We start from the raw sequence: 16205 nt of genomic DNA, 5'->3' as shown, positions 1-16205 counted from the left end.
GATTCATTGCCACTGGGTGAGAACTCAGACCTAGGTTACTTACTTGAGTAGCCACCCTCAAACCTGGACAGCATGTTGTGGCTCCAAGTCACCCATGCCTCCTCCGGCTCTCGAGTCAACTAATTTGGCACCTTGGTTAGGCCAAGCTGTTCATGTTGTATCAAGTGGATGGCTCCTGATGAAATGCCTAACTGGCCACGATCGTCCTTGTGTCCAACTGAACTGGGGCCCATTCAGCAACAACGTTGTCCTAGTTGATGCTAGACACAGATCGGCTGCAACGCTCCTGCTCTTCCAGGTACGGTTTCCCACATTAATCTTCTGAGAACCACTGAAACAGTGGTTCAGGACCGTTCTTCCTTACCAAAAGTAACTCCGTTGGCCATAAAAGGTCAGGTCCTGTTTGCTTCCTTCAAAGCCATAATGGAGCTCAACAGAGGCCAAATGAGAGACGAGACCTGACCTTGAGTTGAGTAATTCCCATGTTAAGATTGAAGCTGGTGTAACAAATTCCTGTGTAGCAATTAAGGTGTTGTCCCACCTACACATAAACCTGAAGCCAGACTAGGATGCTTCTATACAGCAATATAAAGATTACATTACATAAGTTAAAATTATTATGAACAATATTTTTTATTTCAGGGGCCACTGAAAGTGAGGAAATGGTTTGTACCATATGTCAGGAGGAATATTCCAAAGCGCCAAATGAAATTGTTATTTGTGACAAGTGTGGTCAAGGTCTGTATACTTGGCACTCAGACTTTACACACAGACCGTACAACATCCTCAACTAAATTAAATGTTTCCATGCAATGAATTTATTCCAGACTGACTATAAATCATATATAGACTATATACTTTTATGTCTTTGCATATTTTTAAGATGTGTACTTCCAAAAATAATGGTGTGTATGTGTACACCTCAATATTCATGCAAAGATGACCGGTGCTTGCTGAAGACCCTATTGCAGGGGTGAAATATACGTCCTCTGACTGTCTCAAAACAATCGTTAGAAAGAAAAAAAGGTGTGCTGGCGCTGGCTGCTTCAATAAGATATACTCAACGGTTTGAAAAAGTATAAATTTTTATTTTTCACAATATTCTATCAATATAAAAGACAAATATGTATGCATACATCAATAATAAAATTTAAGGATAATAAAAATGATTCACTTGGTGCTGTAGAATTTTGTTGTGGGCAATTTTGCGCAATAAAAGTCTAGGACTCCATAATAAAATGTAATATTACCATCCTTGTTTGTGTCACCTGGATATGGGGCTGATCCAGGGATGGTGACTCCAGATTGTCCTTGCCTTGAGTTGTAAAGGCTCCCTATTTGGTGAATGTCCTCCTTTTTGCTGGATTTAGGAATATGGCGTGTATCCCAGAAGAAGGTCCAGTTTTGGAATGAGGTTATTGTCATCGGGAGTAAAGGACTGGTCACTTTTGAAGTGGATGGGGGGGTCCAGACACAAGAAATAAGCAGGCTCAATGCGTTTCCCCGGCTGTATCAGTGGCCGGCTTCCTCAGGAGCAAGTGTGGACTGATATTCCAAGCCCAGTTTAAATAGCAGTGGATTTGTTTCTCAATTGGTGTTTGATTACTACACCTGTGTTAATTGACACCTGTTGTGATTCACTGATGTTTCTCTATAGATTAGTATGCATATAAGGTTTAAAAATATACAAAATAAAATAACCGTTGAGTATTAATATTAGTTTCGATCAGTCCAGGAGGCAGATAGGACTGGTAGAAAGACATTATAATCACAGAAAAAACATTTCAATATGCTGATTCTACATGTTTGTTTGGTCACATGACCCGGAACTGGATCCAGAATGGATCGTCTTTATATAGTATAATTTTACCTCCTATTGGGGTTCCCGATTTGTTCAGTGCGGCGCGAGGTACCCGAGGGTGCCCCCGCCTGCCGCCGATTGCCGGTATCAGCGGTATTGTCTCAAAACAATAACAGCGGCACCCGGTTCAGGAAAACAAATCACTTAGGCAGGAGTGAACAGCAACGTTTCGTTTTTAATATGCCTGCCTATTTATTAAAATCGAAACGTTGCTCTTCACTCCTGCGTAAGTGATTTGTTTTCCTGAACCGGGTGCCGCAGTGATTGTTTTGAGACAGTCAGAGGATATATCTATCTATCCCTTCATATAAACTTATATCTTCTATGATGTCAAGTTGTATTACTTTGAACATTTGTATGCAACACTTACAATGGGGAAGCGTGTTTTTGCTATCGGAGCAATAAACATCTTGCCATCAATATAACTGCCTCTTTGTCTTGCGACCAGCAGAATTGTAAAAAACATTTCCATTTTCTAGCTGTTTTCTGTGTTGAGCCTAGTCTCCTAAGTTACACACTCTTCCAGCTACTGTGCAGTGCCTGGTCCAGATGAGTGACCAGTGGGAACTTACTGACACCCATTGCGTGTGGCCACAGCTTGTCTACAAGCACATGGCCTATTCCACTCCAGGGGCTATTTAAAAAGCCTGATGGGTGAAGCAAAATACTCACCCACTGCAGTTAGTAACAGGCAGTTACTAACTTTGGGCCTTATTTTGGTTCATTCTTTCTGACAAAATCCTTCTTAGATGGACAAAATCATGTGCACTGCAGGGGGGCAGATGTAACATGTGCAGAGAGAATTAGATTTGGGTGAGTAATTTTGTTTCTGTGCAGGGAAAATATTGGCTGCTTTATTTTTACACTGCAATATAGATCTCACTTTGAAGTAAAACCCCACCCAAATCTAATTCTCTCTGCACAAGTAACACCTGCCCCACCTGCAGTGCACATGGTTTTGCCCATCTAAGAAGGATTTTGTCAGAAAGAATGAACCAAAATAAGGCCCTTTAAGAGGAAATCCTCTATTGGCCCAGGTCCCGTGGGATCAAAGAAGTGATTGCCTTGATGCAGGCACTAAGCATATTGGTCACAGAGGAAAATGAAAGATGCCATCAGTGAAATTGTGTGCATAAATACCCCTTTTACACCACCCATAATGACCTGGCTTTTTGCACGGGACCTTGCAAAAATCCAGGTTTGCAGGCTGGCAAATGTTCCAGGTTGAAGACTGGTTTAACCCGGGTTGCAGTGCAGCGTAAACTGGTAACCCAGGTCGATGCGACCTGTTCACTGCAATGGAAAAGCTGTTTCTGGGAGATGCTCTCATCCCCCAGCACTGGCTCAGGCCATGTCTACGTTGAAGTCACCGGTACCTGGGTGTAAAATGGGTCAAAAGCCGGGTCGCACCTAGTTAGAGCTGGGTGCGACCCGTCTTTTAGGCGTAAAAGGTGTATCAATTACAGCTGATTGACTGATTTCAGGTTTTGCATAATGATTATAGAAACCATTAACTAAAAATAACATTGCGAGCATGATGCACAGAGTAAAAGCCATTAACAAAGCCAGTTGTGGCCCAATGAAGTACTAGCAGAGGCAATTACTAACTTATTGCATACAAAATCTGGTAAATATATTTGAAGTTTGTCTAAAGTATTTGCCATTTTTCGAAATTTTACAATAAATGGTAAAAAAATAAATAAATCTTCATTGTCCAACCACTGCATATGTTTTTGCATCATCTAATTAAAATTAAGTGTTTCCAAAGTATTTAACATTTGCTATGCTATAATTAGGATTCTTATGCTATTGCAGAATAGCGTTGTGTGGTTCCAAAACCAACTTATCTGTTAATTGGAGAGAGAATAAAAGTGACGTTTAACAAAATCTTGATGGGCAACTTAGTCCATTAAACATGATCTTTATACGAAGTTTATATGTAAACTATAGGATTGTGTAAGGTAACATCAAGTTTACCAATAGTTAAGCTTGGACTTCTGAATTTGTTCTCTGGGGTTTGGTTTTAGGTTATCACCAACTATGCCACACCCCGAAGATTGACCCAAGCGTGATCGATACGGATGAGAAATGGCTTTGTCGGCAGTGTGTGTTCGCCACTACAACCAAGGTAGATAGAACTAGAATGAAGATGGTGACCTGTTCTTAAAGGATTTGTTTTTTATTTTATTTTTTTAATGCACTAATCCAGGTGCAAAGCTGGTTGCACATGTGATGAGGAACAGTTGGCAAGTGTTTTAAGTAGGAGCAGATGGGTGTTAATAATTTTGGGTCTGCCATAATTAGGTCAACCCCATATGCTTGAAATGCAATAGATCCACAGGTAAAATGTACATCCCTGAAAAGGTAGACTGGTACAAAAGGTTGAGTTGTGGTCGTGTTTTTTATATCAGCCGTATAGGTGTACTCCCGTCATCCAGAACAAAGCTGGTAGAACTGCTGTATTTCTACAGTTGGGCAAATTGTCTCATATTTATTAGCGTTTTTTTCTATATACATATTAATTTGTGAACAGAGCAAGCGGAGTGTGCCTGTCTAAGCTCCAAATTATGGAATAATTCCTTTTTAAATGAGGGCTTGGGCTATCTGGACATGTGTATGATTCTGTCTGTGGGACAAAGATGTACTTTATGTATTTAAAACCAAATTACTTTATACTTAAAATAAATTGAATATTATTGTGTTTTCAGAGGGGAGGTGCATTGAAAAAAGGACCCAACGCCAAAGCCCTGCAGGTCATGAAGCAGAGTCTGCCATACAACGTGGAAAACTTGGAGTGGGATGTTGGTCACAAGACCAATGTGCAGCAATGTTACTGTTACTGTGGGGGTCCTGGAGAGTGAGTACAGTCTTTTGGTGCTGAGAACAAAACATTGTATAAGAGGCTCTGTGCATTCTAGTTAACAAATGGCCATGGGCCTGATTCAGATGCAATTGAAATGCAAAAGCAGCAGTTGTTTTTTTTTGTGACTGAAATGCAAGGCCTCACAAGTGTAGCAACTGCCCTCCGTGAACAGAGGTGCCCATTGCAGCCATCACCATATGCTCAGCCACTTCGCCACAACTGCAACTAGAATGCATGGAATGTTCCGGAGTGCCTCCATGGCTGTGCAGAATAGCCACAAGAGCTGCAATGCTGGTGCATTGTTTTGTGTACAAAATTGCAGTCGCTAACTGAAACATGCCTCAAACATAAACTTATGTTTTTGCAAGCTCTCCATTGCCTCCCCCAAATGGCCTTTTCCTGTTACTCTGCCACTGGTTCCTTACATCGCAAAAGGCACCTTGGCACATCCACACTGTAGCTGCGACACCTGCGCAGTCTGACTATCTCTGTTGCACCTGCATCGGAGTCCTGTCCCAAGTTAATGTGGTCATCTGTTAAGTAGCATGTCAGCCTGCCTAATCAGATTAGATCCTATAGGGTCATGGTAATTTGGCTTAGTGTTCAGTGAAGTATTCTATAAAAAAGTTTGATCTTCTTACTACTATTACAACACCGTAGTAAATGTGTTTTCTTTTTTTACCCCTCACAGCTGGTATTTAAAGATGCTCCAGTGCTGTAAATGCAAGCAGTGGTTTCATGAGGCCTGTGTACAATGCTTGCAGAAACCTATGCTTTATGGTGACAGGTGAGCAGTGTGTAAACTTTATACAAAATGAGTCATGCCGTGTGGTAGTAATATTAAGTACTGATAAAATCTAATACAGCGGTGATAAAGAATCTATAATATACAAATCATCCAGTTGGCAGAGTTTGTTTCAGACTATCTTAACGCAACAAGCACTGAAAATAAGCCTTAAGTCTTTGACATTGTTAAAAATATATAAAGGTTAAGTGGGTGGGGGTACACTGCACACCCTACCTAAGACATAATGGCGCAGGTGTATTAAGCCTGGCAAAGTGGAACATGATAACTCGCCAATCTACTCAACTGTCATTTTTTAAACAGACGAATAGCTGGTGCATTATCACCTTTTATTTTATCATCCCTTTACCCTAACGTTGTGAAGGTTCTAGTCCAGGGCATTGGTAACCTGCCGGCCATCCCAATCAAACTGCCCAAAGGAGCCGCAATAGTGATAGATGGCAAGTAAAAGCAGTTACTCTGTTTTTAAAGGGGTATGTTATAACTGGCAGGCTGGTTGGGATCCTGATGGTCAGTATACCGATATCTGAGTTCCGGCTGCTGGTACTTGGACAGGGATGCGAGTGCACAGGTTTTATTCTCCCTTTTTTGGGGGTCGTGGACCTCCACAAGAGAGAACCGCCCCTCTTGGTCAGGATTTTAAGTCGGCCAGTCACCCAGCACCAGTTTAAAGTATTACATGGGTGAGCAATAATAAATGTATTAAGTGTTGCATTAACAAAAAAAGTAAACAAATAAGTTGCTCTAAACTGCTAAAATAAGTGTTCTTTTGTGCAGCCTTAAAGCAGCCCAGCCAGACCAACTCAGGGTCCCACATACCGGACTCAACACATTATACCATATAAATCAATGAATGTCTTACCATTTAATAGAGCCGTGTTCAATGTGCAGTCAGAAAATGCAAGGGTTCCTAAGTAAAAACAATAAGGGACATGTGGAAAGGGTGCCAATTCTGGCTGAAGGAGTCTCTACTTTCAAATGTACATACAGCCTTGTCCTGATTGGCACACCCTGCCCCCACATGCTTCTGTTTTCTAATCAGGAGTCTTTGCATTTTCTGCCTGTACATTGAGCATTACTGTGCGCGGTGTGGCTTGACACAATGGGCATTACTGTGCAGGGTGTAGTTTGGCACAATGGGCCTTACTGTGTGGGGCATAATGTGGTTCATAATATGGTCTTGTAATTCTGTGAAAGAATAATGTATTTAATGCATCAAAGTATGTTTCACAGCATTACAATAATGTGCGTGACACTTTAATTCCTATTGCTATTTACACCACCATACACTGTCTGGCTGCACCCCTTCTCTGTGCTTTTGGCCGCCATTAGTTTGAAAGCAACCCCCCCCCCCCCCCCCCACACACACACACCACCATCGTCGCTCTCAGGTTGCAGGGGTGGCTCTTTCAAAATCTTGCTATGGGGCCCTTGCCCTGGACTTGTATGTTTAGAATGTTAAAGACCTACATGATGATGGTACCACCTGTGCGCTGTGGGTAGAACCTTTATTTTGGCCAAAATTATGCGAAGACCCTCACTTTTACTTGATGATAAATTGCAAACTGTATTACAACTCTGGGTAATGTTTTGAGAATGCATTGTGTGTGGCATCTTATTAAATATACTATCTTTAAACCTTTTAAAGGCTGTGATGTTACTAGTAATTAGACAATTGTCTGTACATGTTTATTATGTCTGTCACTGCATTTTCTTCAACAGATTTTATACATTTATTTGTTCAGTCTGCAATTCTGGACCAGAATACCTCAAACGTCTATCCTTACGATGGTAAGTTTAAATCCGATTAAGAAAAATATCATATTTTTTTTTAAATGCCTCCCTGCCTGGGGTTATGGGATATTTAATGTATTAGACAGGAGATATGGCTGAGAAAACAGACATGATAGAAATTCCTTTCCCTCTATAGTCCCTATGCAGCTTGGGGTTCTGTATGGTTTGCCGGGATCCCTGCCGCCGGAACGCCTTAAGGGGGTGCTATATCACTGCCATCTGCTTTATCAGATTCTAATTTTCTGTCATGTAAATTCCATGGACCAATAGCCTTAACATGTCTCCTTTCATGGTAACATTTGCAACTTATCTGAGCACAGAATTTGTTTTAGATATAGTTGTTCTAAGGAGAGTTGTTTCAATGCGGAGCACATTTCCTGTCTGTAACTTTATGTAAGAACCACACAGTGGCATATATTGGCATTGATCTTGCAGTGGGTAGATTTGCAGGATGACTGCTATTATGGCTTGCTTGTGTGATACATTTAGAACGAATGAGGAACAGCCAATTGGCACAGCCTTGAATAGCCAACTACATATTTAGCCATGTTTGGCAATGATCCTGCATGTTTGCATAAACTACAACCATTTCTTCCAGCAAATGGAAAAAAATTGGTGCATATTTCAAGTTCTGCAAAATACATAGATTATTTTAATTAAATTAGCATTAAGCAAATGGAGCCAAAGTAACCCGTACAAGAACACTCAAACCTTTAGCAAGCAATACTTTTAAACTAAACCTATAGCTGTGTATGCACATAGCTTGTGCAGAGTCCTGTATCTGTGCTATGCAATACAGTATGACCCTTAGCCTAAATATTGCATAGCATGTTTCACAGATGTGCTCAGTGGGTGATGGTTGAATCAACTATATACCAACATAATAGCTTGGTTGAAGCTCTTCATTAGCACAGATGACCAACGACTTATTCAGAAACAAAAACACATTAGAATGCATTTTATTTTCTTGTACATAATGCCGCCTCTATGTAATGCACTATTCACTTTTCAACGTAGTCCCCATCCCATTCCATGTATGTGTGCCAACGCTTGAGTGGGGAAAACCCATCAGAGAAGAAAGCTGGTGGTTGTCGACACCAGAATCGAATGACTGCTTTCACCTAGTCGTCAGAGTTGAAGTGTTGACCCTTAAAGTGCGCTTTCATCTTTGGGAAGAGGGATGCAGTGCCTGCGGTTCAAGGAAGTTCTGCCACCTGTTGTACAGCTCAGACCTTGCGCCCTGCGAGTTTCTCCTCTTCCCGAAGATGGTAGAGCACCTTTTTTAAGTTCAACTCTGACGACGAGGTGAAATATGCTGATCGGTCCTGGTGTCGACGACAACCACCAGCTTTTTTCTGTGACGGGTAGTTCAGGATAAACTGAGTTATCATGTACAAAAAAACAAGTGTTCAAATGCGCTCACAAAAAAAAGCCTTATGGCCAAGAAGGCATTACTTTTCAATCCAGCCTCGTATATTCCCTACCACATAGACACACACATTAATTTTAAGGTTAATTTTTTTGGAAGCCAATTGATGTACCAGCATATTTTTGGAGTGTGGGGGTAAACACACACAAGCACATAATGCATATACAAAATCATAACAGTTAGGATAATGGTGGGTGGAAATAAAAAAAAAAAAAGGACATAAGTTCAATGAGGCAGTAATGCTAACCATTACACCATCTGTGTTGCCCCATATGCTAAATTAAATGCAACAGGAGATCTTATGTTGATTCCTTACTTTGTGGCAACTAAAAGTACCATAAAATTCACTATTCCAAACTTACCACATAGTCTGGTCTGACATACTTTGAAAAAAAGTAGTTCTGATTGATAAGAGGGGGGGGGGGGGTAGTTCTTATTGCATTGATAGTTTGGAAAATATTTTTGTTCTATAAAAGTATGTACTCTTCTGAAGTAAATAATCATTTGCCGGAATGTTGGTATACTTTCTGAAGTCTTGGACATTTTTATTTAAGCCCACTGCGCACTTGTCTTTACATGTGGTCATGTATTAAGGGACCTGAACAATCTAGTCACCTAAGGTGTCACACTGAAACCCTTTTTTCGTGTTTTTTTTTCTTTTCTAGTATCTTTTTACAAATTTGCTTGTGGTAAAATCATCACATGGTGTTTTGTTCTTTGACTCCTAGGGTAGACATAGCACACCTCTGCCTATACAATCTAAGTGTAATTCATAAAAAGAAGTACTTTGATTCAGAACTTGAACTCATCACATATATTAATGATAATTGGGACCTATTGCATCCTGGCGAGGTAGGTACTTGAAAATGATTTGCAATCAATTTCTGCTTTAAAACACTTGCAATTCTGAGGTTTTATTGAGTAATTGTTATAGTGATCGTTTCAAAGCTATGACATTTGTGCTTGCAACTCTCACTAACGCTCAAGAGTACAAATTATATCCAAAACAAATTGTCAGATTTTTGTTCAGACTTTTTTAAAGATATTAACACCTATAATAAACTATTTAAGACAAGTCCTAATACAACATACAAACTTCCTGGTATAATAAAGAGACACTGTGGCTAGGAGAGCACCCCTTTTAAATAAATCCCCACTCTTAGGACAGAAAAGATAAAATAAACAAAAGTATAGACAGAGGTCCATAAGCATGATCCACAATAAAGTGTATAAAAGTAGGTAGAGAAGAGTAGGCTTTCTATAAAGATGTATTTATTCACAAAATGAAATGTTTTACACAAATTATATAAAATGAAAAAATGATGGTATTTGCGCTATGTATTTTATGTTCATTTTCTTGACTGTTTCATGTATACTTTTTATGGAAGAAAAAAAAACCATGCACATAAATGTATGAAATGCACAGAATATTTAATAAAGTATATTAAAGAATGACGGGCAATAAAATAGTGAACATGTGTGAAACATTTCATGTCCAGCCACCATAAATAATAAGAGGACTACGATAGGTTAACATTTATACCCACAATATTAATCTAAATGAACAGGAGGGTCCTGAGCAGCCAATCTAGTCCTATACCATGTAGTTGTTTTCAGGCTAGTCTGTATTTGCTGTCGAATGGTAAGTGGCAGTGTGATTATGTAAGATTCCCATATAAGGAATTTTATAGTAAAAGCAGCAATTATTTACAATGCATATATAATGTGTATGTCTCTGTGTTTTAGATAGATAGATAGATTGATAGATTAAGCCTGACATTTTATAGGTCAGTGTTTTTTTTTTTTTTAAAAGCATTGCCCCTTTTATATTTTCAGTTTTTAAACATGTCAACTTCTACAAGCCAGCATTTGCTAATTTGACACCACTGCAGTCTGCTAGGATATAGAAAGGAGTGGAGTGCTATTACTGGTGGTGGTTTTTCTTTTTGTATTTGAAGCGCTAGTGACCTTTTTGCAACACCACATCATGACCAATTACTCCTATGGCAATCCATGGTAATAAGAGTCGAAACCTCAGGTTTTTACATCAAGGCTATTACATTACAGGCACAAAAATAATTACCTTGTACAAAAAATAATGCAGGATACGTACAGTATATGGAGCTAGTGCCAGATTAAGGTCCTGATGGGCCTGAGGATGAAATGTATAAAGGGCCTATTGTGTGCCATGCTGGGTAATGTGGGCAGTGGCTAGCACCATGGACGACCTAGCTACCCACCTTCCTTCATGCACCTCAATCTTCCTCCCTTGTTCACTCTTATGAAGCATACGCCACCTGTTTTATTATTAACCACTGAATAAGAAAAATAAACATGAACTATTGTTTATTAAAATAAAATTAGGGTTATAGACGTTAGTAATAAATAAAATACACGTGTTTTCCCAAAACTGGATGACTAATTGGAATCAAACAACCAGAAATGGTCTGCCGCCGACACTCCTCAATATTAGACCAACAAATATTTGACCGTGGCTTGTCATATGGAAATGGTGATGTTATTCAGAGTCTCTCAATCGGGTTAAAGTATAAACAGACATGGGGCCCAATTCAGACCTGCTCAGTGTGTGGGGCCCAGTAAGAAGTAAATGCTGCCACACTGAGCTCCCCCACCCCTGTGTACTACTGTGAACGCGACACCAATGCGAAACCAACGCTCAAGCTGCACTGTTGAGGAGAAAGGAAAAATAATTGAAATCAAAAGGATGTAGGGGATTGCCTGCTGGGCCTTTGGGCCCCCTCAGCAGCTTGTGTAATTATACCACTATGGAGGGAAGAGAGGGAGAATGTGGGAGATGTGGTGAAAGGGACACTACTTATTTTACAGTCTGGCTAGACTTCAGCACAGGTATCTGAAGGGGGCGGACACTTTCCATATGCAAATAGTGGGACTGTTTTGCCCTGCTGCCAGCCAGGTAGGGATCAGTTTGTCCCGCATTGTGGGGGGGCCCGGGACGGACGCCAGGTCTATAACTGGCCCTGCTCCAGGCTGCCATCAAGTAACATTTGCCTGCCAATCCATTATAATGACACCTCAGTCATGTTGGAGCTGCAGAACCTTTTCCTGCTCATGGACTTGGAGCTATGCTGCAGAGTCACTTGGTGCGGAAGAGGCATTGGTTCACAGTATGCGGTGCAGGGAGGTAGCCTTCCACTGATCCATCAGCACTGGGGGAGTAGTTGATGCTGTAGCAGGGAGAATAGAAAATCCTGTCTACAGCAGTAAAGACATCTGCAGCTGCTGTGGGCCTATTTTTAGAGGTTGGGCCTGGAGCTCCATCAGGCCCATTGGTAATCCAGCATGTAGTTTTGGGTTAACGTGTTAATAGCACCCGCACGAAGAGCACTTAACACTGATTTCTGATGAAGCCTCCATCAGGCTCAACCAGAAGTCTGTGCAGATTGCTGTCTGATCATGGGTCCCAACTAAATGGCCTCAGCAAATCGTTCAACCCATGTTAATTGAATCTGGTCCTATATCCATGTGTCCTTTTATTAAACTGCACATAAATCTTTTTCTTACTGATGTAGAAGGTACTAAAGGTTCTCCATGTATCCCTGGAAAAGCATGTCTGTCTTGTATGAAAGTAACTATCATTTCTTCTAGCTGGCTGATATCCCCAAATCTGATCGATATGAACATATTCTGGATGCATTAAATGAAAATAAGACTATGTAAGTGCCTTTAAATCTGGACTTCTTTTCTTTTGAAATGTAAAGGATCTTTTTTTAAATGGAGCTGTTAAATCATTTTGGCTGTTGCATACCACTGCTTGTTAAATATGTTATATTATAAGTGGTAAACACATTGCTATACATGTAAAGCTACGTATTTAACATTAAGTTGGTTATACTAATACAAGGGTGGCCAGACTTTTGTTGTTTGGGATCTATTCTTGTACACTTACCGGTGATTTACTGGCATGTCCCCCATGTGCCAAATATTCACCTCCCAGTGTGCAATACGCACCTTACACATTATGACTCATGAACTGGTCCAAAATTCACATCATGACGATGAAATGAGCTAAGATTTACACTGACACGCCACATGGTATGACGCAAAAAATCACATTATGCTACACCAAATGAGGCCAATGTTTCTGCGCTGGCACGCACCTTGGAGGTCAAACCTCCATTAGAGTTTTAATAAGACCAACTTCCCCCTCCATAATGGCATAGAACATAAAACCTGTGTGTAGTAAGCAAACCATATTACATTTAGTTGGCTGTCACGATTGGTTTGCCACGGAGTCTGCCTGCTGCCGCTCAACTGGCTCAGGACAAGCTCGTTGCGGTGCGTGTTGACTTAAGTTACACAATGCTTCCCTAGGAACGCTGAAGCAAGCAGGTATTCTGAGGCCATTCTTCTGTATTTGATCGCGCTCTACCTGTATGATCTCTGTGAGTGATGGGTAGATCTGGCCAGGTCTGCTCTACAGTAATGGTGTGCTCACACTGAGCCATCCTTGCCACTGCCGCTAATGGCAGCAGTGGGTCCTGGCATCAGTAGGTACATACTTGCATTCTCATTACTAGTCCGCTCCCTCGTCATACCTGCACATGCTATCAGGGAAAATGTCAGCAGATAAGTACAGTATTACACTTGTTAAATCAGCAATGAAGTGTTTCCAAAAGGTAATCTGACAGTGGCACCTAAAGCTCCACATCACTGGCTCTTCTCCCTGCTTTATTTGCTATATGGATAGTGTTGTGGTGCTACTGTTAGTCTGAATAAAAAGCTGCTGCTTTAAGTCTTTTGTTACTTGAATACTGATGAAACACATGGCAGAGGCGGTAATGATATTACTATGCTGCTAAAAAAAAAAAAAAAAAGCCTTTTCTATTGTGCATGTGGGGCATTATTCACTTTAATATTTAAAAACCTAGGTTTATGTCTGGAAAAGAAATTAAGAAAAAGAAACACTTGTTTGGTCTGAGGATTCGGGTTCCTCCTGTTCCTCCAAATGCTGCTGTAAAACTGGAGAAAGAAGAGAGCACTTCTCATGAGTTCAAGATTAAGGGCAGGAAGTCATCGAAGCTTCTTCCTGTTGCAAAGTAAGTACCGCTGTTGGGTTCGGAAAGTCTTAATAAACAGTCGGAACAATCTGTTTGTTTTCCAAGCTGTGAATGCTATTGTCCCTACACTGGGGGGGGGGGTTTCAATCTTGGGTCCCAACTTTCGATGTGTCCCAAAAGTCGGGACCCTGGCCCGTTTTTAGTTTTGCTGAACTATTATTCGGCAGGCGGGAACAAGCCTGCGGTGGTTGGCGGTGCAACTGAGCGGGCCCACTTAAATGCCCACCCATTTGTAGCATTAGTAACAGCTGATTGGGCAGCATACCGATCCATCTAGAAATGTATTTGCAGATAGATTGATCTGTACATAGATATATAAGTCTGTGCCCAGCCAAACTGAAAGCCTGTTAGGAGTTAAATTCGGTTCATTGGTTAAATGAATAGTAACTAAAGGAGTAATTGCTATTTCATAATTGTTGGATAACTACTTTTTTAAATATTATTTTCAGTAAATGAAATGATTGTTTTTCTGTTTGCTGAGGAATCTTTGTAGTCTTTTTGATTTGGAGATATGAAACAATTAAGAATCACCAGTATGAGGAAAAAAAAATACAAGAAATCGGGAAGGGGCGAACACTTTCCCTGGCCCTCTGTATAGTGCTATATTTCTATCATACAGTGCTTTGATGAGAATTTTATTAGGCCATACCCCAGTATAGCTGCTGATCTTTACCCATGCCACTTGCATGACCCTAGCCATGTGAGGCAGCAATGTTAATCACTCTTCTCAAACGTTACTCTGTGGAGCTCAAACTGTGAATCATTTGAGGTTCTTGTTCCATTACAATAATGTGACTACATTCTAATTGGTACCTCAAACAGATTTGTGGACTCTTTTGTGATGACAACCCACTGGGTTTGTGACATCTTTAATGGATATTGCTTTCTTTTATTAAGTCCCTGTGCATATCCTGAAACTGGTGGGCTAGATAACTGCATTAAATATTTACGTGGGGAGTAGTATATGATCTGCTTAATCTGTCCGGTTGCAGAGAGATGGGTGTGACTGTGACTATCCCATAATTCTTTGCAGAGAGGAAAATAATATTGAAGTGAAGAAGAGGAAACCAGTGGGTCGTCCACCAGGCTCACATCGAAGAAAACTCCTACAGAATGACAACTATGATGCTCCATATTCAGTAAGAGTAACCTTTTGTATGTTTAGAATAACCTTTTCTGCAGCCTTGTAGAAGCATTAGTGCTCCTGTGTATAACAAGACACCCCCCCCCCACCCCCCCATTTGTTCCACATGTTCATGTTTTTGCTTTCATATGCAGCTTAACTTGCACCTAGCATCCGTTTTAATATTTGTAACTAATTGCTTCTCAGATGGTTAGTTTCATAGGGTATCTAGGCATTGGATCTACAGTGTAGGTCGACAGTCAATAGGTTGTATTGCTTGACATGAGTTATTTTTTATTTTTTTTTTGGTACTTGTGTAGTTTCACGGCGCCACCGCATGCACAGTCTGTCTCTGAAACTTGGCAGCCTGCCAGAGGCTCTCGTGCCGCTCTAGCTATAATGTAACGTAGCGCTGCGCGTGCCACTCTAGCTATAATGTAATGAAATGTACTGTGTAAACAGGACACAAACAGGGCTTCTAAATCGCACACTGCTACCACAGGGGGTGTCCCCAATGTAGACGCTAACATTTTAGGCGCTTTGAGACGCATTTAGCGTCTCAATTCTAGACTGCTGCTTAGCCCCGCGCGCTGCTTAGCCCCGCGCGGACAGCGTAGCGTAGTCAGTCAGAGCGCTACGCAGTTAGCGTAGTCAGTCAGTTGTAGCCCTGTGAGAGACGGAGGTGCATAATGGCAGTGGCGATCCTGACTATGGCGATGTTTAGTCTGCCGCAGACGGAGGAGGAGGTGGTGGCTTTCTTGCAGGCCCGCTAGTTCCTGCCACAGACCTGCCCCAATGGCCACCCCATGAGGCTCAGCGTAAAAGAGCACATGTGGCGCTGCCACATTCGCAGCTGCCGCAAGAAGGTGAGCGTGAGGTCTGCACAGTGGTTTCGGGGGTCTCACCTCAGCTTTGTGACCCTCATCCGCTTCCTATATTACTGGGCAGAAGAGCTGACCAGCATTCAATTCTGTGACAGACAGCTAAACATTTCACAGAAAACCGCCGCGGACCTGCTGGCGCAGCCTCAGCGGCGAATCGGAGGCCCGGGTCATATCGTCGAGGTCGACGAGAGCCTCTGTCAAGAGGAAAAGCAATGTCTGACGGCTCCTGCCCCAGCAGTGGGTGTTCGGGGGCATATCCAGGGAGACCGGGCAGTACTTCATGACTGCGGCGGAATGCGGCCACCCTGGTGGCTGCCATCGAGGCTCATGTTGAGCCCGGCACCACC

At 41.5% G+C, this 16205-nt stretch overlaps 1 protein-coding gene across 4 annotated transcripts in view; it reads left to right on the top strand.

Moving 5' to 3' along the window:
* MTF2 (metal response element binding transcription factor 2) overlaps positions 1-16205 on the top strand; it is a 33050-nt gene that overhangs the window by 10866 nt on the left and 5979 nt on the right. For 3 of the 4 annotated variants that reach the window (XM_083157085.1, XM_083157084.1, XM_083157083.1), the window contains exons 4-12: positions 643-738; positions 3889-3989; positions 4570-4718; positions 5416-5511; positions 7252-7320; positions 9481-9604; positions 12380-12447; positions 13663-13830; positions 14885-14990. In XM_083157085.1, the coding sequence (XP_083013211.1) occupies positions 643-738; positions 3889-3989; positions 4570-4718; positions 5416-5511; positions 7252-7320; positions 9481-9604; positions 12380-12447; positions 13663-13830; positions 14885-14990 (977 nt within the window). The remainder of the gene's footprint in view (positions 1-642; positions 739-3888; positions 3990-4569; positions 4719-5415; positions 5512-7251; positions 7321-9480; positions 9605-12379; positions 12448-13662; positions 13831-14884; positions 14991-16205) is intronic. The other variant, XM_083157086.1, reaches the window with a different exon arrangement.

The sequence above is a fragment of the Crinia signifera genome, chromosome 8, assembly GCF_055691185.1.
Source record: "Crinia signifera chromosome 8, ASM5569118v1, whole genome shotgun sequence".
NCBI lineage: Eukaryota > Metazoa > Chordata > Amphibia > Anura > Myobatrachidae > Crinia > Crinia signifera.
The sequence above is the reverse complement of the archived record's forward strand: the minus strand, read 5'-3'. Positions and strand labels throughout refer to the sequence as shown.